At 42.3% G+C, this 24,433-nt stretch overlaps 1 protein-coding gene across 1 annotated transcript in view; it reads left to right on the top strand.

Moving 5' to 3' along the window:
- Positions 1-17,063: 17,063 nt before the first annotated feature.
- LOC126336239 (cardioacceleratory peptide receptor-like) overlaps positions 17,064-24,433 on the top strand; it is a 956,109-nt gene continuing 948,739 nt past the window's right edge. The window contains exon 1 of the mRNA XM_049999729.1: positions 17,064-17,274. Within this exon, the coding sequence (XP_049855686.1) occupies positions 17,206-17,274 (69 nt within the window). The 5' untranslated portion in view covers positions 17,064-17,205. The remainder of the gene's footprint in view (positions 17,275-24,433) is intronic.

The raw sequence follows: 24,433 nt of genomic DNA, 5'->3' as shown, positions 1-24,433 counted from the left end.
ATAGTCCATGAACGAGGTAGCTTACAAAATTGGATCCATATGATTAGATTTCGGAAGGTTTTGAAACCGTTCCTTAGAGGCTTTTAGTCAGATCACGTACCTATAAAGTACAATTTCAGTTAGGCAACTGCACTCGTAATTTCCTGTCACAAAGGTCGTCGCAGTTCATAGTAACTGACGGAAAATCATCGTGAAAAGCATATCTGGGCCCTCGCTGTTCCTGTGATACATAAACGATTTAGTAGATAATCTGACCAGCCGTCTTAGATTGTTTGAGGATGATGCTGACGTTTATAGCCTTGTTAAGTCATCAGAATAGCAAAACCATCAGGAAAATGATTTAAGAAAGATGTCTGTATGGTGAGATAATCGGAAATTGACGATAAATAACAAAAAGTGTGAGATCATACACATGAATAATTAAAGGAATCTGTTAAATTTCGATTGCACGATAAATCACACAGATATAAAGTCTGTCAGTTCAACTAAACACCTAGGGATTACAATAACGAACAACTTAAATTGTAACGATCATACAGAAAATGTTTCTTGTTAACAATTACAGCCGTATTCGGTTAACTGAAAAGTGTTTAGAATCATACCAGGGCCAAAAATGGCACAGCATTACAATGAACACATGAACTGTGATGAGGTTCTGACAGTCGCGGGAAGTACCATTTTCATCCCAATGAATTTCCAATTCAACGATCCGTTGGATGAGCACGTATAGCAACTTAAACACATTAGTTACCTTGGCCAAAGTATGCCACTAATCTACACCATGGACGGGACTTCTAAGTTACTCTTACGCTTCTGCTCAATGCAGGATGAAGGAGGTATCATACTGTTTGAAACAGTAATGGAATTAAAACAGAAGTAGAAACCTATTTACATGCGAACGGAGGGCTGATTCGCAGTACAGTGTAGAAGTCACAGTAGTTAACAAATGTGTGTTGAAACAGTAATGGAATTAAAACAGAAGTAGAAACCTATTTACATACGAACGGAGGGATTATTCGTAGTACAATGTAGAAGTCACAGTAGTTAACAAATGTGTGGTCAGGAAGATCAGAACTCAGAAAGTCGAAAGAGGCCTCACCACGAATGACGAAGCGTTAATAATCTTACCAGCTGCTCCTGTAGAAATGAACCCAGGGATGACTCTGCACTAACACGTTAAAGAAACGATACAACGTAAGAAAGTTTTGGTGCTATCCGGTCTGAGTGAAAGTGGATGATAACGTTTACAAAGGACCTCCAGAGCTCGTCACAGCAATACGACAGTCCGTGGAAAATGCAATACCATTCATGAGTCAAACGGGCTGGAGTTTTCAAGTACCATGAAACTAGGATCTCCAAGGACAAAGAAGAAGAAGGGCAAGAAGATTTTACCAGGAAGACCGCACTGCGGAAAAAAAAACCGTTCACAGTCTGGGCAAATCAGAGATTTTAAGCCTCAACTAAAAGACCACATACGGCTGCAAGAGTAGAGAGGTTGGACCGACTCCTGGCACAAAACCTATATCTTGACCCACGAGAAATGTTCTATAAAATCGTGTGTCGGAAGATAAAATCTTGGATAATGCTATCAACTAAAACGAGTAGACGGGAGCACGACGGAAAACTGGCGGCAGTCTGCACTATCATTGATAGACCCTCTCTTCCCAGAGGACTAACTTCATGAAGGCAGAGAATTGCAGAACAAAAGTAGGAAAGCATACGGTAGAGACAGTACAGTTTTTTATTTTCGAAAGAGGAGGCGATGAAAGAAATCCTAAAATTGAAAGAGAATAAATCAACCAATGCAGATGGTATCATCGCTAATGTCCTACATACCCTTCATACACAGGGTGTTAGAAAAAGGTACGCCCAAACTTTCAGGAAACATTCCTCACACACAAAGAAAGAAAATATGTTATGTGGACATGTGTCTAGAAACGCCTACTTTCCATTTTAGAGCTCATTTTATTACTTCTCTTCAAATCACATTAATCATGAAATGGAAACACACAGCAACAGAACGTACCAGCGTGGCTTCAAACACTTTGTTACAGGAAATGTTCAAAATGTCCTCCGTTAGCGAGGATACATGCATCCACCCTCCGTCGCATGGAATCCCTGATGCGCTGATGCAGCCCTGGAGAACGGCGTATTGTATCACAGCCGTCCACAATACCAGCACGAAGAGTCTCTACATTTGGTACCGGGGTTGCGTAGACAAGAGCTTTCAAATGCCCCCATAAATGAAAGTCAAGAGGGTTGAGGTCAGGAGAGCGTGGAGGCCATGGAATTGGTCCGCCTCTACCAATCCATCGGTCACCGAATCTGTTGTTGAGAAGCGTACGAACACTTCGACTGAAATGTGCAGGAGCTCCATCGTGAATGAACCACATGTTGTATCGTACTTGTAAAGGCACATGTTCTAGCAGCACAGGTAGAGTATCCCGTATGAAATCATGATAACGTGCTCCATTGAGTGTAGGCGGAAGAACATGGGGCCCAATCTAGACATTACCAACAATGCCTGCCCAAACGTTCACAGAAAATGTGTGTTGATGACGTGATTGCACAACTGCGTGCACATTCTCGTCAGCCCACACATGTTGATTGTGAAAATTTACAATTTGATCACGTTGGAATGAATCCTCATCCGTAATGAGAACATTTGCACTGAAATGAGGATTGACACATTGTTGGATGAACCATTCCCAGAAGTTTACCCGTGGAGGCCAATCAGCTGCTGATAGTGCCTGCACACGCTGTACATGGTACGGAAACAACTGGTTCTCCCGTAGCACTCTCCATACAGTGACGTGGTCAACGTTACCTTGTACAGCAGCAACTTCTCTGACGCTGACATTAGGGTTATCGTCAACTGCACGAAGAATTGCCTCGTTCATTGCAGGTGTCCTCGTCGTTCTAGGTCTTCCCCAGTCGCGAGTCATAGGCTGGAATGTTCCGTGCTCCCTAAGACGCCGATCAATTACTTCGAACATCTTCCTGTCGGGACACCTTCGTTCTGGAGATCTGTCTCGATACAAACGTACCGCGCCACGGCTATTGCCCCGTGTTAATCCATGCATGAAATGAGCATCTGCCAACTCCGAATTTGTAAACATTGCACTGACTGCAAAACCACGTTCATGATGAAAACTAACCTGTTGATGCTACGTACTGATGTGCTTGATGCTAGTACTGTAGAGCAATGAGTCGCATGTCAACACAAGCACCGAAGTCAACATTACCTTCCTTCATTTGGACCAACTGGCGGTGAATCGAGAAGTACAGTACATACTGACGAAACTAAAATGAGCTCTAACATGGAAATTAAACGTTTCCGGACACATGTCCACATAACATCTTTTCTTTATTTGTGTGTGAAGAATGTTTCCTGAAAGTTTGGCCGTACCTTTTTGTAACACCCTGTATACTTATGTTTATATTTGTGTCAACTCTACAACTCGTTTTCTTTTCAGGAGAGAATACCATAAATATGGCACAAAGTAATCGTAATTTTGTGGAAAATGTCCGAAGACAAGGGCGAGTACCTATAAAATACAACATACCACTTTAACTTCTCAGTACCCTACGGAAAGTTCTGGATCTGCCAAGGAGTATGCGGTAGACCAAAAAAGAAACATTTGTGAAATGAACACACAACAATTTGATTTCATATGTGGGAAGTCAAAATAAGACGTTGTTAACGGCACAATAAGTCTTGGAAAAAAAAAGTGCTCCAGGTAAGCATTTTCTAGCTAAACGGTGGAAGCGGAGGAGGTCACTGGGACTTTCGATCACAGGTCGTGGCCAGCACTTTTTGCCATCTGATCGACTTGTACTGCCTCTACAATCATTTCCTGTAACTGTTGTCAACACAGAGAAGCATCTATGGTGTGCACAGGACAGGCCCTTACAAATAACATTTCAAAGGGCAGCTCCCAGGGATCCATAAGTAGCCCTGTCTTCTGAGATCTGGTACTCGACCCGAAATTAGGGAACTTGCAGGAAAACGAAGCGGTTGTGTGATTAGTAGTGCATACTGACGACCTGATGTAGTCCTTCAACATTGATAACAGTAGTAGCAAGGAGTTAGTCCACGTGTCTGTTGCTAAAAGGCAACCTGTTAAGACATCATTAAATTAACGTATATGTCCGAATTGAGGAAATCCGTCACCCGATACGTAGACGTATTCTTGGACGAGTGCCAGGATTTTAGGGCACGTTTTGAAGAAATGAGCAAACCAGACGGGGACATAGTCCTAACTGCGATTAAGGGATAGGGTCTTAGTGCTTGGGTGCACAGACTTCTGCTCATAACACTCGACGAGAAGGTAACAGGTTGCAAAGTGGAATATTCCTCTGGACGACAGCAGCTTTTAGTACTGTCGCCTAGGGCTTTGCAGATAAGAGGGGCTTTCAGTAGTTAATGAAATACGTCTTTTTTCGGCCCATTTCGGTTGAAAAAATGCAGGATTTGTTGCGGGACGTCGTGGAATATTCATGAAGTTCAGATATATGGCGGTGCTACACGTAACCACAAAATGGTGTCTGTAGCGGGAGTGCATTCCAAGCAGAGAGCTGTCATTCAGTTCGTTTCGGTGGAAAATGAGAGCATCGCAGACATTCGTAGCAGCTTGAGAATGTGTACGGAGACCTGACAGTGAAAACAGTATGGTGAGTCGTTGGGCGATGCGACTGTCACCATCGCAACAAGGTCGAGCAAATGTGTCCGATCTCCGGCATGCCAGCCGGCCGCAGACAGCTGTGACCCCTGCGGTGTTGGAACGTGCGGACACTCTCATTCATGGTGACCGATTGATCGCAATCAAACACCTCGTTGCTCAACTGGACGTCTCTGTTCGTAGTGCTGACACTGGCCCACCAGTTTGGTTACACAGTGGTGTGTGCCTGCTGGATTCCTAGCCGCCTAACAGAAGATCATAAAGAGCAACGAATGACCATATCTGCGGAGTTGCTTGTACGTTACGAGGCTACTTGTGACAATTTTTGTCGAACATCGTCACGGAAACAAAACAGCAATCGATGATGTGGTGTCACACGAACTCCTCTCCAAAGGGAACAAAGCAGCGCCATCATCCGATAAAGACATGGTGACGGTCTTCTGGGATTCTGAAGGGGTCATCATGTTTGATATCCTCCCTCTGTTTCGGAAGTGTATTCTACTACTACCAGGAAATTGAAGAAGCGTCTTCATCGTGTACGTCGCCATAACGCAAGGCCTCACACAAGCCTACAGACACAAGAGGATCTCACAAAGCTTCATTGGACTGCCCTTCCGCTTATTGATACAGTAAGACGTTGATTCTGACGTACAGTACAGAGTAATCCACCACCTTAAAATGTGAGGTGGGTCAGATGCTTCAAAATCTAACAGCAAAAACTTCTCATTATTACAGTCTCATTAGTATACAGTTTTTTAGTGCTTTTTTAAAATAATATAAAAAACATAATAGATAAAAAAAATTCTAAGGTTACAGCGAATTGAATCCGCAACAATTGTTAAAGTGGTTCTATATAATTTGTTACTATTTGATGAGAATATAATTTATATAATGCAAATGTAAAAAAAAGTAATACAATCAGTGTGGTGAAAGTAAGTTGCAATATGTAGCGGGAAGTGATGTACTTTATTAGGGGGTGCAATATAGTCTAAATAGGTTGTTGGTTGATAATAGCCTATTTCTACCTACTTCAGGTGCGAAGGTCTCGGTAGAACCTCGAGCTATTCTCATCTGAAATGGTTTGTGCTTATCTATGTTTATTTTGTATGTGTGTACTGATATATCACTGGAAGTGCGGCAAGTCAGGACACTACATGATATTCAGCAGTCGTTTGTTTGTCTTAATGTTGGTAGTTGTGGTATGCTCTGTGTGGTACCTTAGATACATACACGAAGTTTTATAAAGATTAAATTCTGATTGAGCATGTGATACATGGAATACATGAATTTTAGCTTTACACTAGGAATACACTTACGGTTGTACATATGTTAGTAGCAAAAGAATATAGTTCATTGCTGCTTGAATGATTATTCCTCAAATAACTTAATACATTAAACTTTTAGTTTTGTACATGCTTTATACAGAAAATACATTTGATATATAAAATTCATTGATTTTAGTTTGGAATGGAGAAGAGAATATACTTCTGTCTACACATAATAAGACGAATAATAATTACTGCTTGAGTGCTGTATATTTTAAACAATATGTAATGTGTCGTTGGGGAGGAGGAGCCCCGGAATAAGAGTTTTTGTAGCCTTCTCCTCCCAAGTGTTAGTAAGTTGTGTCGGTGTTTATTTGTTTTATGATTCTTACTGCTAGTTGTGTTATTTGTAACTGTGCTATGGCACGGAGTGTCATGTGTTGTTTGTTTGTTCCTTACGTGTTGATCCCTTCTGAGTCATGTTCACTTAGTGTGTTGGTTCCTTCCTCGGTTTCGCAATATGTGGCCGTACTTGTGTTCTCTCATGTAGTTCGTTGTGGTGTTTGTGCTTGTCTGCGCCGCCTTACATGTGGGTTTGCCGAGTGTATTCTTCATGCAGTGTGTTCAATACAGTATCGGCTACGCTGTTTATTGTGTTGCAATCATCGGGATTACGTACTGCTCTGGCTATGTCACTATCGTTGTGTGTGGTCGCAGTGGTGCTAGCGCCTTGTACAGCTGTGTGTCACGTTCTGGTGTCCCAGATCCTCCGCAAATTCATATTTCATCGTTAGTTAGTCCCATGCTGCTTACGTGTAACTGGTACAGCCCGAGCGAGAGTAACTATAATGAAGTGTGAAAACACAGATTCCTGTTCTTCTTTCTTCAGATATTAGAATAAATTGACTGTTATGGTATCCGTCGTTGCCGGGATCTTCCTCTGTCTCTTCTTATATTTTCCAGCCGTTAAGGGAAGTCTGTCATTCTCCATTCCTTCTAGGTGTTCGTTCCAATTTCTCCTATATTCTAAAATTTTGTCATTTAAACTAAAAATACAAATTCTCTGATTCCAATGCTATTTTGCCTTAGTTACGAGTTTTTTTGGAATCTGATATCGTTTAATTTTATTTGGTATTTTTTTCCGGTTCGTCTTTGGTCCCTTTCTGTGGTAGGAAGGAAGGAGTGCAGCCGGTGAGATAGTTGGTATTTGTGCCTGGCGGAACATACGTCCTTCTTGGGAAGCAACTGATCAGTACTGCTGGCGCATGGATTTTTTGGTGTGAGTGTCGTGAGCTGGCGTTTGCCGCATAGGACGGTGTGCTTGATGGCGTGACGTGCTTGGTGAGGTTATCCCTCTCCTGACTTTACGAGTTGGCGTCGTTTTTGGGTCTCACGTGGAGAAGTCAGAACGATACAGTGAAGCGTACGGATCGTATCCCGGGATGCCATAGTCATTCGGAACGCCTTAATTGTGGTATTTTGCCACAAACTGGGCCAACTACTTTTTGGGTTTCCCGGTCTGCCTACATCTGTTTATGGGCGAGTGTCACTTGTAATATTCGCCAGAAATTTGGCTAGGTTGCCTGGAATTTGGATGAAGTAGCTTGGAGCTCACTTTCAATTTCAGTTATGAAGCGTTGATTTTCATTTAGCTGGTGACTGTTTTAAGGGGGTTTTGGAATGTGTTGAACTCCACCCCGTATGGAAATTGTATTATCTGTTTAGAGCATTTTTTTTAAATTTCGGGTGCCCGATTTCAAATTCAAGTTCAAACTGATGTTTTATTATCATTTTGATTTTAAGGTCTTGTGGCCTGTACTCAATTTTAAGTTTAGATCTTATCTTACCATTGTGTTGAAATCGGATCAACTTTAGTCTCTGGCAGTGACTTAGTTATTGCAGCCAACAATATATCTCTCTGCTTATCCTGTAGAGGAATAACTGGAATACTTTATTTAACACACGGAAACTTATTTTACATTTAAAATATAAGTAACCTTTGGTCCTCTGTTACTTCCGTGTTTATATATCTTTCAAGACTGGGCCAAAAGCTTTAGTTTTGTTTTGCTTCACTGTTTAACAGGGTATATGGTGTACATGCTGCAGCAGGCAACTCACTCTCGCTTGCTCTGTTGTCGGGGAGGACTGGGGAGGCAGAGGGGAGGGGGTCTGGGGGCCGGCTGATGTGGCCGAGCGGTTCTAGGCGCTACAGTCTGGAACCGCGGGACCGCTACGGTCGCAGGTTCGAATCCTACCTCGGGCACGGATGTGTGTGATGTCCTTAGGTTAGTTAGATTTCAGTAGTTCTACGTTCTAGGGGACTGATGACCTCACATGTTAAGTTCCATAGCGCTCAGAGCCATTTGAACCATTTGGGGGCTGGGGCCCGAGTTCTACGCTTGGAACCTGTTGTGCCACAAACGGGCTTGTGACCCGATTTGAAGTCGGCCTGGTCCACTGTAATTCAAAATATGTAATATGTTTGCTCTTCTGTAATACTTTTAAAATTGTGAAGCATCCCCACACTGTTTAATATCTCGTATTTGGAGTTTAATAGTTATTGCTAAAGCTGATCTGTAAAATTGTTTGCTTTTTAAATAGAAAAGAACCATGTTCCCTGAAAGCGATGATTTTTTATCAGTTTCAAAAGAAAATTGCTAATCAATTTCTCGTTGGTTAATGAAATTTTGGAGAAGATAGTTAATAACAAATGATGTTCAATGGATTTCTCCATCTCTTCCTCCTGGACCTGACTCTGCCCTCTCTGTACACGCCGTTGCTACCTGTTCCAAACAGACGTTTCGGATACGTGCCCCACTGATATGTCAGTCCTGGTAGATAATAATGTGCTCTCGACAGTACAGATGAGTTGTTGTTTTAGTATTGTGCAGAATATTTCCACAAACGACCCGGTCGTCTTCTTTACTTGTACGCAAGTAGTTTGATTCTCAGGGCTCACACTGTTATTCCGTGAAACACACATCCGTTCAGTGTTTCCGATCTCTTGTGTACGAAATGACCCTCAAGATCTTATTAAATTAGTGCCGGGGCCCAAAACTTTCATCCGAATTTGCCGATGAATGGCGATGCGACATCAGCGGTCTTGTTGGACTCCAGTCAGCGTTTATGCTTAACAACACACTTCGTAGCAGCTGGGTGGTCGTCGAAATATTGTGCATAAAGCGGAATCCAAATCTCGGCTGTACATCTTAAAACAAAGCATGAGTCAATCACGCCGAGAAAACAGCTCTTCTGATGTTACTGCCACTTTTGCAGGTGTTCATACGCTAAGCTAAGTAGAATGCCATTGACAGTATAAAGAAAATCATGAGCTGCGCTTTATGTATTTCATTCAGATCATAGCTAGGTAGAATGCCTTTGATAGTATTAAGCAGTTGATGAGCTGTAATTTTCGTATTTCATGCAGATCTTATTTTGTATTTTCTTTTGATATCCCCCTAATTCTGCGAAGCATTTTCTTCGATTTCCCTGCTATCATTTCAGAAGGCTTTTATAAAAGGTTGTTCCCAGTAGTTTGTCTTGTTCAGTAATGTTAGAATCTTGTAATCGTGTTCTCTACAAACACTTCACATCAAGAAATAAACATTTTGAAACTTTTGAAACCTATTCCTTCCGCAGTCTTATTCTTCGCTGACTGAGATATCCGAGCCCAAGTGACGACCTGTCCTCACAGCTTTACTTTCACCATTACCTCACCTCCTATCTTCCGTACTTCACAGCCATTCTCCTGCATACCTTGGGGGAATAGCACTGCTGGGAGAAAAGACGCTGCGAATACATGGCTTAGCCACAGCTTGGGGGTTGTTTCTATAATTCATTTTTCACTCTACAACGGAATGTGCGCTAATCTGTAACATCCTAGAAGAGAAAAACTGCTTGCTTGCGAAAGGCAAAGGTTCTTGGTTCGAGTTACTGTCCGGTATATAGTTTTAATCTGGCTAGAAGTTGTATATCAGCGCACAGTCCGCTCTAGAGTGAAACATCCATTCCGGAAATAGACCTTTTCTTTTTTCTAGGCGATCGTAACCGCCCAGAAGCGGCCACTGCCGCTTCGGCGTCGGCCTCGGCGTCGATGTCGGTGTCGGTAGGGCGCGCGCGCTCGATGCGGCTGCCTGCCGCCGCTCGGCCACCCCTCCTTCTGGAAAGCCGCCGCCCCCGCCGCCCCCACCGCCCCCGCCGCCCCCGCCGCCCCCACCGCAATGGGGGCGTCGCTCTGGCCGCCAGCTGTCTTTGTGGCCCAGGCGCCACCCGCCGGCTGCCGCTGCCCGCGCTCACTTCCAAGAACCAAACGCGTCGCAATCTGCTCGCCGCCTTCCCCGAAAGACGCTAGCGACTTCTGTGGTATTACCACAACGGCACTGTACCGAGATACCATTTAGAAAGTTTGACAATTTCGTGAATAAATGGTACAGAAAGTGCCTCTGTGCGGTGGAGGCTGAGTTTCTCATTCTGAACCGTTCTACATATGAGATTTCAGCTGTACACTCTCACATGCGTATCTGTTGCACAGTTTCTTGTAGCATATAAATGTGTATCCCGTGACATGCCATCCACATGAAAGCAATATTCTGAACTAGAGTAGGGAAAAGTTTTCACGTTACTAACGTACTCTATCCAAACCTATTTCTATGACTAGTTCCGTAGTAGCCAAGCGAGGACCTTCGTGAGGGGGAGCTGAGTTCATCAGGTATTGAGATGTCTCTTCGGATTTCTGGGGCCGTTCTCTCTCCCATATTTTACTCGCTATTGAAGACTGTGTGGCGTACGATTCACAAAGTAAACTCGATTAATGTTAATGATGTGGCAGGACAAGCGGGTAGTTACATCTCTGAATCGAGCCACTGCAACCCTTGGCGGACTGTTATAGCTGTGTGAAAAGACGTGTTATAGAAACATACGCACTCACCCCTCTTATTTACTTTCAAAACAAAAATATCGTTAAGCCGGACGCTGAAGGGGATATCCGGTACACGTATAGGTTACACAAGTACTTATTTTGTAAATAAAACCACCTTTTCTTGCTGCAGCTTAATTTATTCTTCCCAGACGAGTTTCCATTTTTCTTGCTCTAAGGCGTCTGTAGTTGGATAGTTTGCAGTGATCTGCGTTTCCTCTGATCTGGTCTGGAGGTCGCACTACAGTTTTATTTCCAAAAGATAAGCACAATTTTGTATTCAGAATTTTTACAACTATTATTCTTTTGCCACTAGATATACGTATTTGTTCGAACACTCTACTTTTAACAACGTAAATAGTGTTACAGTATTTACACACTGCGGCGGCGCGGTTCCTCCCATCCTTTTACAACGAACCCTCACCTACCTGTCAACATTGTCTCAGCATTTCATCAGTAGGGAAGCAGAGAGATACCTACTGTTCTTCGACGTGAACCAGGCTGCAATTAAAAGTCACTAATCTACGTTTCGGGAGAAAGTTTTCACACGAAATGAAAGGTTGGAAATTTTGTCCTCAATTAATATATTCTGAAACTTAGATGAACAAGTATAACTGCCCAGCCCAAGCTAGTCTTAACACAGTCACTCACAATCCCTTTCACTCACGTTAGCAAGTTTATGGTATTGCATTTCTCGAAAACGTAATAGCTACAAAAATCCTGATTGTTTTTGATTGATAATGCTCTTCAAATATTAAGTTTGTCGGTACCAAATGCAGTCACAGTTTTTATCCACCGACCTGCTCAATATGCCACGCGGAATATATGTCTTTTTTCGTCATAAAATTCACTTAAAAATTCCGAAATTTCTACACGCCCATCGGAATAATTATGCCTTCACTTTGCCACACTTTTGATGTATGAAACACTGCTAGATCCGGCAACTTATCATTTCCATCGGAACTACTACTGCACCCGTCCGAACTGTTTCATGGCTAGGCTCCCACACTTTTATAGAATACTCTAAGTCTCTCTCTACCTGCAGAGAAAGGCGTGGAAGAATATTGCTTTACCATTGGTCAGTTTACTCAACAGCCAATAGCAAAACAACATTCTCCCACGTCAGTCCGCGCCTTCATCAATAATCAATCGCTAAATAGTAAACCTAACGACTGCGTTTTTTACCGACGTATCTATTATGCTGAAGTTTTGTTTACCCATAAATGTATTTACTATTGTTATTTATATCTGAATTAACTTTCCCCTTAACATAAACTTACTTTACAAATCTATTTTACAAAAAATCCCCTTTGTCAATGTCCATACATCTTCGAAATGTTCCCACACTAAATCCTACTACATAACTCGTTAAACAATTATCTTCATATTAACCTTAAACCACACTCACGCATCAATCATACTGCTAAAACACGTTTATAACATTTTACATACACAAAAAGACATAATAACACTTTATGAAAATACTAGAACAGTTTATGAAAAACATTCTATTACTTTAGTGCACTCTAGTGGGCACAATCGAAACTAAAATCACAGTCCCCCTATCCAATATTGTCCTCTATCGGCTGATACGTAAAGTACATGCGCGTCCAGTCTAGTATCACCATCTGTCATTATCCAGCGGTGAGACACATCTCCCACTTAATCGCCTCCAAGGCAGGATCGGTATACGGCGCTACGCCTCAACACTATGTGATCAGAAGTATCCGGACATCTGGTTGAAAACGACTTACAAGTTCGTCGCGCCCTCCATCGATAATGCTGGAATTCAATAAGGTGTTGGCCCACCCTTAGCCTTGATGACAGCTTCCACTCTCGCAGGCATACGTTCAATCAAGTGCTGGAACGTTTCTTGGGGAATGGCAGCCCATTCTTCACTGAGTGCTGAACTGAGGACAGGTATCGATGTCGGTCGGTGAGGTCTGGCACCAAGTCGGCGTTCCAAAACATCCCAAGGGTGTTATATAGGACTCAGGTTGGACTCTGTGCAGGCCTGTCCATTACAGGGATGTTACTGTAGTGTAACCACTCCGCCACAGGCCGTCCATTATAAACAGGTGGTCGATCGTGTTGAAAGATGCAATCGCCATTCCCGAACTGCTCTTCAATAGTGGGAAGCAAGGAGGTGCTTATAACATCAATATAGGCCTGTGGTGTGATAGTTCCACGCAAAACAACAAGGGGTGCAAGCCCCCTTCATGAAAAATACGACCACCGGCTCCGAATTGGCACTACACACGCTGACAGATGACGTTCACAGGGCATTCACCGTACCCACAATCTGCCATCGGACTGCCACATTGTGTACCGTGGTTCGTCATCCTACACAACATTTTTCCACTGTTAAGTCGTCCAATGTTTACGCTTCTTGCACCAAGCGAAGGTTGGTTTGACATTTACCGACGTGATGTGTGGCTTGTGAGCAGGCGATCTACCATGGAATTCAATTTTTCTCACCTCCCGCCTAACTGCCATAGTACTTGCAGTGGATCCTGATGCAATGTGGAATTCCTGTGTGATGGTCTGGACAGATGTCTACCTATTGCACATTACGACCCTCTTCAACTGTCGGCGCTCTCTGTCAGTCAACAGAAGAGGTCGGCCTATACGCTTTTGTGCTGTACATGTGCCTTCACGCATCCACTTCACTATCACATCGGAAACAGTGGACATAGGGATGTTTAGGAGTATGGAAGTCTCGCACACAGAAGTATGACACAAGCGACACTCAATCTCCTGAGCACGTTCGAAGTCCGTGAGTTCTGGAAAGCGCCACATTCTGCTCTTTCACGATGTCTAATGACTACTGAGATTACTGATATGCCGTACCTGGCAGTAGGTGGCAGCACAATGCACTTAATATGGAAAAATCTATCTTTTTTGGGGTGGCCGGATAGTTTTGATCACATAGTTTATCAATAAGCAACAGCCCGTTCAGGAAAGAGAACAATGGAGTAGGAAAGGGACTCTTACAATTCCCAATTCCATTGCGGATAGGCAATCATTTGACTCTCCACCGGTGACTAAATTCACGGCAGTTAACCGAGCGAGGTGGCGCAGTGGTTAGCACAATGGACTCGCATTCGGGAGGACGACGGTTCAAACCCGTCTCCGGCCATCCTGATTTAGGTTTTCCGTGATTTCCCTAAATCGCTTCAGGCAAGTGTCGGGATGGTTCCTTTGAAAGGGCATTGCCGATTTCCTTCCCCATCCTTCCCTCACCCGAGCTCGCGCTCTGTCTCTAATGACCTCGTTGTCGACGGGACGATAAACACTGATCTCCTCTTCCTCCTCACGGCAGTTGAATGACGCGTATCTACCAGTCGTAAGACATGACGTGTGAATGTGTCAGAACGGCAGAAAGGGGTTAACGTCGTTAGTAGTGCCAGTGAAAACATCGTCAACGGAGGTGTCCGATTTGTTGATGTATAAACGAAGACTGTACAACGTTCATAGAAGGAGTTGTGTACCAACAGCAACCATTTAACACGGCATAAGAGCAGTGGATGGCAGAGAACGGAGAAGAGTGTCACAGCTTGTCAGTGATAGTGGGTTTCAAACCTGATGGTAATTGCTGGTGTCCGGGAAAGGAGCTATACCTCAACCAGTTTTTGAGCGAACTGTAGTTCACAAGACATTTTTGCATCAGATTTTTTTGTAGATATCTGATGATGGATAAATTCCGAAACGCATCATAAGAGCAATAAAGTCATTCCTTGCCTGATGTCTGACTTTTAGCATTGCGACCCAGTCAGATTGACTGCAGAAGTACTGCCAAAGGAACTGTATGAAGTGGGTATTTGATGTCTGCTACCTCACAAAAAGCCATTTCTCATTGTGGCACATATAGCTGGGTGTCTTAAATGGGCCAAATAATATAGCAACTATATTGTAACTGACTGGAAGAGTGTATAGTTGTCGAAATATTGTAAGGATCGACTGAATCGATGGTTCAATAAGGCGTTCAATCCTAAGGTTGCGTAGGGTGTAATTCAGGCCAGAAGCATTTCTGTGATGTTGTAGAAGTATTTTTCATATGACTCATACGCATTCATCCACATGACCGTAAACGTTAACCAGGATATTTATTTTCACTTGGTGGATGACCAAGTATTGCCGTTTGTTTTTTATCTGCTGTAAATCTCCCCTCCCCCCTCCCTCTCGAAGGTAACAGCAGATTTTGTTCCTGGCACACCAAGTCAGTTGGTCTTAATCCCAATGAAAATGCCTGGGACTGTTTGGAACTGTGGCAGTGAACATCCTAGTCATTTAGTAGTTATAAGAGATATAATCATCAACGAGAGGCTTCAGTTCAATACGGTATATTCCAAAAAAACTGTTTGATTCTCTTTCTCGATGAAGTAGGTCAGTGTGAAGGCAAAAGGCGGTGTTAAAACGGCAGTGGCGTGATATCTCCCAGGGGTTACTAATTTTATGTCAAACCTGCCTGTGTGAATTACCGAGCTCAGTATTAAAGCTACGAACAGAAAAAAGACAAAGGATACAAGAGCAAATGTTTTATTGAATTAATGTTGCAAAAGAGTTTCTGGAACTAACGAGACTAGCGATGGAGAAGATGAAAAATAATAAGAAGAAGAAAGTGCTGAAGAGGAACGTATGTAGGAAGTGTATTAGAACAAATAAGCCCTCGGTCACAAATATTAAGTCAAAATTGACGAGGTTTCGACGCTACTATGAGCGTCGTCTTTAGAATTAAACTAATTGTTCTAAAACATAATAGGTATATAAGACATTAAAAAACTAAAGTGTGTACTGACTGGAAATAGATGCAGTACGGATTGCAGCCCGTGTTCACTCAGGTACGAGCAGCCCTTAGCGGCTCGCCATTTTATCTCATTTACAACTTTTCATGACGTCGACTTTCCGGCTTAGATTTTTTTAGAATGTGACTTGTAAGTACTGCATCTCTTTCCAGTAAGCACACACTTTAGTTTATTAATGTCTTATATACCTATTATGTTTTAGAACAGTTAGTTTAATTCTGAAGACGACGCTCATACTAGCGTCGAAACGTGGTCAATTAATATTTATGACCGAGGGCTTATTTGTCCGAATATAATTCTGACACGGTCACTAAACCTTAGCAGCTATTTTCAAAGTATGTAGGGAGCTGAATTGTCGGCAGATACTGCTGCTTGCCGCTAACGACTTTCTACATCTACATGATTACTCTGCAATTCACATTTAAGTGCTTGACAGAGGGTTCATCGAACCACAATCATACCATCTCTCTACCATTCCACTCCCGAACAGCGCGCGGGAAAAACGAACACCTAAACCTTTCTGTCCGAGTTCTGATTTCTTTTATTTTATTTTGATGATCATTCTTACATATGTAGGTTGAGCTCAACAAAATATTTTCGCATTAGGAAGAGAGACTTGACCGAAATTTCGTAAATAGATCTCGCCGCGTCGAAAAACGTCTTTTCTTTAATGGCTTCCATCCCAACTCGCGTATCATATCTGCCACACTCTCTCCCCTATTACGTGATAATAAAAAACGAGCTGTCATTTTTTGCACCCTTTCGATGTCCTCCGCGAATCCCACCTGGTAAGGATCCTACACTGCGCAGTAATGTTCTAACAGAGGACGAACGAGTGTAGTGTAACCTGTCTCTTTAGTGGACTTGTTGCGTCTTCTAAGTGTCCTGCCGATGAAACGCAACCTTTGGCTCGCCTTCCCCACAATATTATCTATGTGGTCTTTCCAACTGAAGTTGTTCGTAATTTTAAGACCCAGGTACTTAGTTGAATTGATAGCCTTCAGAATTGTACTATTTATCGAGTACTCGAATTCCAACGTATTTCTTTTGGAACTCATGTGGATCACCTCACACTTTTCGTTATTTAGCGTCAACTGCCACCTGCCACACCATACAGCAATCTTTCCTAAATCGCTTTCGGATGACTTTACTAGACGGTAAATTACAGCATCATCTGCGAACAGTCTAAGAGAACTGCTAAGATTGTCACCCAGGTCACTTATATAGATCAGGACCAGCAGTGGTCCCGGGACGCTTCCCTTTAGCGGTCCTCGCGCCATCGGGCTGTCGGTCGCCAGGCGGTTATGTGACCAGCGTAACTCTGAGGCCGAGCGGGTTGGCCGTGGGCTCCGGAGCGGGCGCGCATGCGCAGCCGGCGCCTGGGACGCGTGCCACGGCGGGCCGGGACGCGGCGCGCCTCGGCAGTGTGTCGCGCTGCTGCTCGCGAGGACCGGCGGCGCGGCACCCAGCGGCACCACACGCACCACGCACCACGCACCACGCACCACGCTACCGGCCGCGACCGCTCGCCGGCACCCATGGACGACCTCAATGGCACCAACGCCAGCGACGCGGCGCCCGCCATCAACTCCTTCTACTTCTACGAGGTACTGTGTCGCCGACGCTACCCGCTGCACTCATTTGCGCAAGGTGTCTTCTTACGGCGACAAGTCACGTGCGATTTACCTCAGTTGTTTGCCAAATCAAGCACTGAAAGAGAAGGGGTGCTCTGCGGTTTTGTCACCACATTAACAGGTGGTCTTCAAAAATTTTATAAACCTTTGGCTGTCACAGGCTGCGTTTCACAGATTCAACCGCGTTGTGCTCATTGTTTTGCTTTACGATAAATAAACTACTGTCGATTCGTAGATACGTTTCGGATTATTTCTTCGTAGCGTGGGAATATCTGTTTTCACCGCATTTTCAATAAAATAGCGTTACTTTGCAGGAGGGCCGACACCAAGGAAGTCACTTTCGTAGATGGCAAAAACGGATCCAATGGAGCCCTTCCTGTCACTCTATCACTAAAAGTCACTATCGTTGACTATTTCAGAAACAACAGCATCTTCCACATGAACTGTTAATAAATTCATTAATTTAGAATCTCTGTTTAAGGTGTCGTATCATTCTCGATAATAGATCACTATGAAATGTGTCACCACATATTCATTACTATTAAGACGACATATTTATATTTTGTCTATTAAGACAACATATTTTCATATTTCACGTCATATGTACTAAAAACACGATTCTTTCACATTTATATAAAAAAAGGTAGCAATTCAAATAATAACTTCTATCGAATTCACGTAAATACTCATTATATATGTGAACAGGGGCATTCATAGCGATCCGTATTTACGAAGGTCAAACAAAAATTATTATGTGAAATGCTACGTAATTTTGTTTGGGATGAACACCTGTTCCACAGAAGCTGTGTACTTTGATACAAGGCAATCTTCCTATAATAATATAATAATATGATCACGATTTATCCTGTTTGTTGTATTAATTTTTATGAGAAAATACTTTCAGAAGAGTAAAAAAAAAGACAATCAAATCGTAGAATAATGTAATAACGTTCAGAAGAAACATGTGACGGTACTTAATGCAAACTTGAGGTTGAATAACTAAATAGACGTTACAGATGTCAACAGCAAGAATACAACTCGAACGGCCAACATTTCTCTGTTGGTACAGTATACAAGTAGATACAAAATTAAATGGGGGTAATAAGCCAAATGCAATTGCTCTGTAACCAGTCACCGCGGACCATGGATCTCTCACACCACGACAGAAAATATTCACCAACGGCCACGGAAATCTTGGCAGTGGAGTTCGGTTTCACATTCTGGGGATGACGAGGAATCCAGTTTTCTTATGCGTATAGAGTGACACATGTAAACACGGTTGACACGAGAACAATGTCCCTTAAAAGAAGGGAATATGCGTCGACACTCTTCGTAGAGATTACTAGAGAACAGCCAGAATGTCGATCGTTAATAAAAAAAAATAGTAACAATTCACGCAAAACGTGTTCTGATTATGTGGAGCAAGTTAAAATTGTGTTGCTGTCCAGGGTACAGGCAAAGCTTCAACCTACCGGCCCTGCGATGTCAATCTATCGGGTGAAACGGATAGCGCAATTCGTTGCGCTCTGTTTTCCAAAGGCAGGCTTCCAAAATGGACGGTCTCTTCGGCCAACAGTGTTGACTTCTCACGTACGATCATCAATTAATATGTTGAATTCTTGCTTCTTAAATTTTTAACCGCTATGATTACATTTACATACTTTTTTCTTAGACCATAAACTACAAAAAGCTTGTGTTCGTGCCAACTAGATTATGCATTATTTGGCTGTCATTCGGTAATGCTGCGATACTAATAACGTGAAACCTGTAGTATATGAAGATACAAGTATTGTAAAAAATGGATTGAGAATAATATTCCCCAATGTCAACATTTTTATGTACGTGTGCTTTACTCCTCGCTTTTCTCGAAGGGTAGGGAAGTTAGAATAGTTTCAGTCGTGAAGAACCAGTTATGAAGAGAAGTTGGTCAAATATTTTGGTTTGAAATACGGGATAGAAATTTGTGCACGTGTTTCCTTTTGACAGTGGTGAAACTAATCAAAAAATACTGCACACGTTTCCAGTGACAGAAAATGGATTGTTGTCAGGTTTCGTTTCAAATAGACCGTTTCTCAATTCGTGCCCATTGCAGAGAAACTTTACACTGAAGCAGGAGTGGGGCACGTATTGGGCGCTGGGGAACTACATATGAAAATCAGTACACGTGTTTAGTGACTGAATTTGAAGTATGTTCAGTTTAGATTAAAATACGTCGTTTCTTCATTGGTTTAAATTACAAATATGAAATGAATCATGTACGGACAGGCGTAGTCATATCAACAGAAAGTTATGTAGCAAGTCTATCATAACTCGCCATGTGTAGTCATATTTAAAGTATATCCGAAAATACAAAGTATGGGATAGTTTATGCAGCTGACGTGATTAAATTATTTACATTTTACTCTGTGTGTTGGATTAACAATTCCGCTGTGTATCAACAATCAATTTTCGTTTATATTCAAGTCACTGAGTCCTTTCTTTAAGTATTGCTGGTAGTATTTGTTTCAGGTCTGTTACAAAGCTCTTCCCAACATTTAATGAGCTTCAACGTCGGTTGATAGTACAATACACGTCTAGGTAATTGCCACTTTCTTAACTTTCAGTCATTGTTCTGATGTTCCTCGCAATTACCGTGTGGACAGAAGAAAAGTGACAACTTCTGTCGATATTATTCTATGCTATATACGTCTATCGACACTATTCATAAGCTATTCTTGAAAAAAAAAAAAATTTACAATGTCGGTAAGATTTATTAGTGTCAAACTGCTCCTCAAGGAAGATGCTTCAGAAGCATGTGGTTGAAATAACAGTAGCACCAGCAGCGCTGTCAGTCCTAACGTCAATTACTTCAGAAACAGCCTAATGTAGCACAGGGATTCTATGCTTGCAGCAAAGAGTACGATTAGATAATATATCTCGTTTTCTTTCCTGGAAACATCTACTGCAAGAGTTTCTATAGTCGCCTGCCAGTTACTCGAGTACTGGTGCGGCCGGCAGAAGAAAGTGAAACAACAGCAACCATCCACGATAATAACGGCATCACTGCTCACGATTAGAGGACGTACCGTCCACAAATCTACAGCCACTCCACAAGCGGGAGGCGACCGCGCTGCCCCCTGCTTAGAGACTACCCGGAGTCCTTGTCGTTCACCGGGCCTCTGCTCACAGCAGTGTACCGGTCGAGTATCGCATGGAATACCAACGTGAAACCACTTAATTTTACCGATCATACCGATTCGCACCCGTTCTCCCGATACGTCAGATCTTCCCGTTTGCCAGTTAGTGTACTCAGGCTGCGGACTGCAAGACCTTTCTCGCTACACTTTATACGCATTTGAGAGATGGCCAAGTCGTGTCTCTGGCACAGAGTAGCTCATGTATACATCAGCATATGTGTAACGCTCCTTTTTTAACGACCGGAATGCAGAATCGAAGGAAGCAATTATGAGGTGCATGTGGTTGTGATTTTATCAAATTTGACCTAATCCATTTTGTTTTGATAATTTCTGAGACAGATGCTTAATTTAGAAGTAACTTATTTTATGGCCCTGTTTCCGTGAAAGATTTAACCTGTAACATAAGAACCTCTAAGTCCTGTCTCTGCGAAATGTGTGGGATGCCACTAGCAGCTTGGCTCATTGTGTAGGTATGCCAAACGAACTGCTCATTACTCTATGACTATACAGGCTGGATCAGCGGAAAAGGTACATGCTTTGAGGGGTGATAGTGATTTTACATCTACATCTACATCCATACTCCGCAAGCCACCTGACGGTGTGTGGCGGAGGGTATCTTGAGTACCTCTATCGGTTCTCCCTTCTATTCCAGTCTCGTGTTGTTCGTGGAAAGAAGGATTGTCGGTTTGCTTCTGTGTGGGCTCTAATCTCTCTGATTTTATCGTCATGGTCTCTTCGCGAGATATACGTAGGAGGGAGAAATATACTGCTTGACTCTTCGGTGAAGGTATGTTCTCGAAACTTTAACAAAAGCCCGTACTGAGCTACTGAGCATCTCTCCTGCAGAGTCTTCCACTGGAGTTTATCTATCATCTCCGTAACGCTTTCGCGATTACTAAATGATCCTGTAACGAAGCGCGCTGCTCTCCGTTGGATCTTCTCTATCTCTTCGATCAACCCTATCTGGTACGGATCCCACACTGCTGAGCAGTGTTCAAGCAGTGGGCGAACAAGTGCACTGTAACCTACTTCCGTTGTTTTCGGATTGCGTTCTGAACAAAAAGCGTCATATGAACATGTGTACTGTTCTTTTCGAGGAAACTATTCAAGGCAGTGGGGAAGAGGAGAAATGCAGGTGACAGTAAATGAAACATTGTGATCTAACGTTTTGTTTAATTGTGTGGATTTCGTCACAAAATATGTTCAAAATTCCACCGTCAACTGCAGCGCATTTTGCAGATGTTGTAGACAGTTGCTTCCTTGCTGATCTCAACTCATTCGTGTGGTCCTTTACTTGAGCACACGCACGTAAAACACGAGTGAGGAGTTCCATGTAGTAAGGAATGTATTGACTGTTGTTTCCGTCGAAATGTCAGTAACTGGAATAGAATCAGCGCAAATGCTGTACATGTCAGCTGCCGTGAAGACGTATTGGAACACTAATGCTGGAAGCAGCGGGCTCATTAATTCATTGTGTATGTAGGAAAACCTTGTGGTTTCAGAAGAACGATCTGCGGTCAGTAGCACAACACTATGTTGCCTATGTTGCTTTGGCTGTATGCACATATGAGTGCTGGTGAAGAAGGAAATGCATGCGTTCATTTGAAGTTCTTTGTTCAAATCACCAATACTATCACCCCCCCAAAGCATGTACCTTTCCTCCTGACTCACCATGTACGTTGCGTCACATATGGTTTGAGAAGATCCCAACTCCTGGAAAGTACTTCTTTTCCGTCTTTATCGATACTTGGAACTCCACAACTTGCACAAAACTCGCGAAATTAATTTTTTATCGCAGAATGTTGATAGCAATTGCATAGGATCTATTTTTAAAGACTAATCATATGAAACATCTTTAGAGGGTGCCATTGAAGATCAGCATGAGGTCCGATACAAATGTGGTATATTAAAATTCGGAAATAGATACTATGCAGTTAATGTCGACTGTTATCTTCAGAATTGAAGGTCGTGCTACCACTATTTTTGGCGTGATATAGTTGCCTCCACAAATGAAGTACATATAAACTTATCTACAATATATCACACCCGTGTTCTTCTCAATCGCGCTGCCGTGTGAAAACTAGACGTAATCTCAAAAATCCTATACCAGTTTTCTTTGTCCACGGGCAAATCGTGAAGTAATGATTTAAAAAAATAAAACCCACGTCAGTTACGTGTTTTCATGCAAAGCACGACACGTCTCAATAATTTATTCCTATTTTATGCACAAAAAAACATAGCTAGTGCAGTGCGTTATTATTAAAATCGTTATGAGGCAGTTTTAAACTTTCTAAAATCATCGATTATGATTAATGAAATGAAATAATGAAGTTCTGTTACGATTGCGTTGTTTAGCAGGAGCAGATCTTGGGCAGGTGTACTGCAGCCGTATTTAGTTTGTGCTGGCTGTTAGAGCCACAGTATTCAAATCCTCCATGACTGCAAATCAAAGCCAAGGAAATGGTATTATTTACCGCCAACTGTCTGACAACCAAAGGAATCCAAGTTGCATACTATGTGATGAAGCCGTAGTGTTTCCTGTAGTACTCGGCAATGCTAAATATGTTGTTTAGACAACCATCACTAAGAGGGTGTGAAAATTCTGTTATGAATAAGAAGTCTGCACTTCAAATTTCCGGAAGGGGGATGTGTCCCCTCTTGATCCCTCCCATACCTAGTCGACTCCAATGCTCACAGGTATACAAAAAACATTTGACGTCATGGCGTTTATTTACAAGTCGAGTAATGTTCTAAAATATTCTGTTATATCCTCTATAGTATGCGAAACACTTTTTCACTTTAGTTTAACGTTACTGCGTTGTAGTCCACCCCACCCTATTTTTAAAATGTACTGCTAACGTGGATTTTAACAGGCAACTACGTAAGTTTCTTTTTAATTTTATATTTATTTAATTCTTATTCTGTTCACTAAATAAAGATTATTTTTTATATTTACATTTTAAGGATATTATTGTTACATTTAATATGTATGGCTTTACAGCCAAAATGTTGCATCACTGAGGGATTCAAAATTAAATGATATAAAATATCATAACATAACATAACATAACGACAGGCAGTTCACCAAATTATTGACATTCAGGTAACGCATAAGAAGGTTTCATGTAACATTGCGATGGGTGTCAATATTGTTTCTCCCGACAATTTTCGGTGATGAAAAGACCCATGGCAGACGGTTCGCTTTTAGGCAACTTGGTAGAGCAGATGTAGCTTGGACTTCAATTGTACGTGCACCCATTTTGGTAGCTCTCAATGGAGCAATTCGTACGCTGATATTACATGTTCATTGAAGAAAGATGCTAAATTGGCCATTTAATAATACTACCTTCTTGTTCTGAAAACATAGATTCTTCTTTAAACTCTGACCTGTGTTTCTCGCATTTGTGTCATCATCATATGAAACCTGAGTTTCTCACGGCGTATCAGATCCTCAGATAACTTACGGGGACGCAGCAGGGTGAAACCGTCGACAGCCGCCAATGTTTCGACGAGATCACCCTGAAATTTCAAGGCATAACTGCAGAAAGTAAGCGCTGTGCAATTCCCTTGCACTTGCTGCAGTTACGCCTTGAAAATGTGGTCCCGTCGAAATATCGGCGGCTGTCTACGATTTCACCGGGCTGCATTCCCGTAAGTGATTTGAACAATTCGATCATATATTGGAGTTGTAAGAAATATAAAGCGATTTAAAAGTCATTCCTTCACTTTCTTTTGTTCCTTTTGCCACAGTTTCTGCTTTTGTTTTTCAAGCGATTAATAGCAGTAATTAAAAATAAGATCATTACAGCAGCAACAGCAAAAATGTTGGTCTGACATTTGAATCAATCAAATTTAAGTTAGCATCTTCCAAAAGGAAATAAAATCAAGATCTACTAAAGACGGGAGAAATATATGCGGATAAAAGGGGAAAAAATTGTGTTTTGGAAACATTGATG

Source organism: Schistocerca gregaria, chromosome 2 (assembly GCF_023897955.1).
Source record: "Schistocerca gregaria isolate iqSchGreg1 chromosome 2, iqSchGreg1.2, whole genome shotgun sequence".
Classification (NCBI taxonomy): Eukaryota; Metazoa; Arthropoda; class Insecta; order Orthoptera; family Acrididae; genus Schistocerca; species Schistocerca gregaria.
This window is presented reverse-complemented; position numbering and strand designations above follow the sequence as displayed.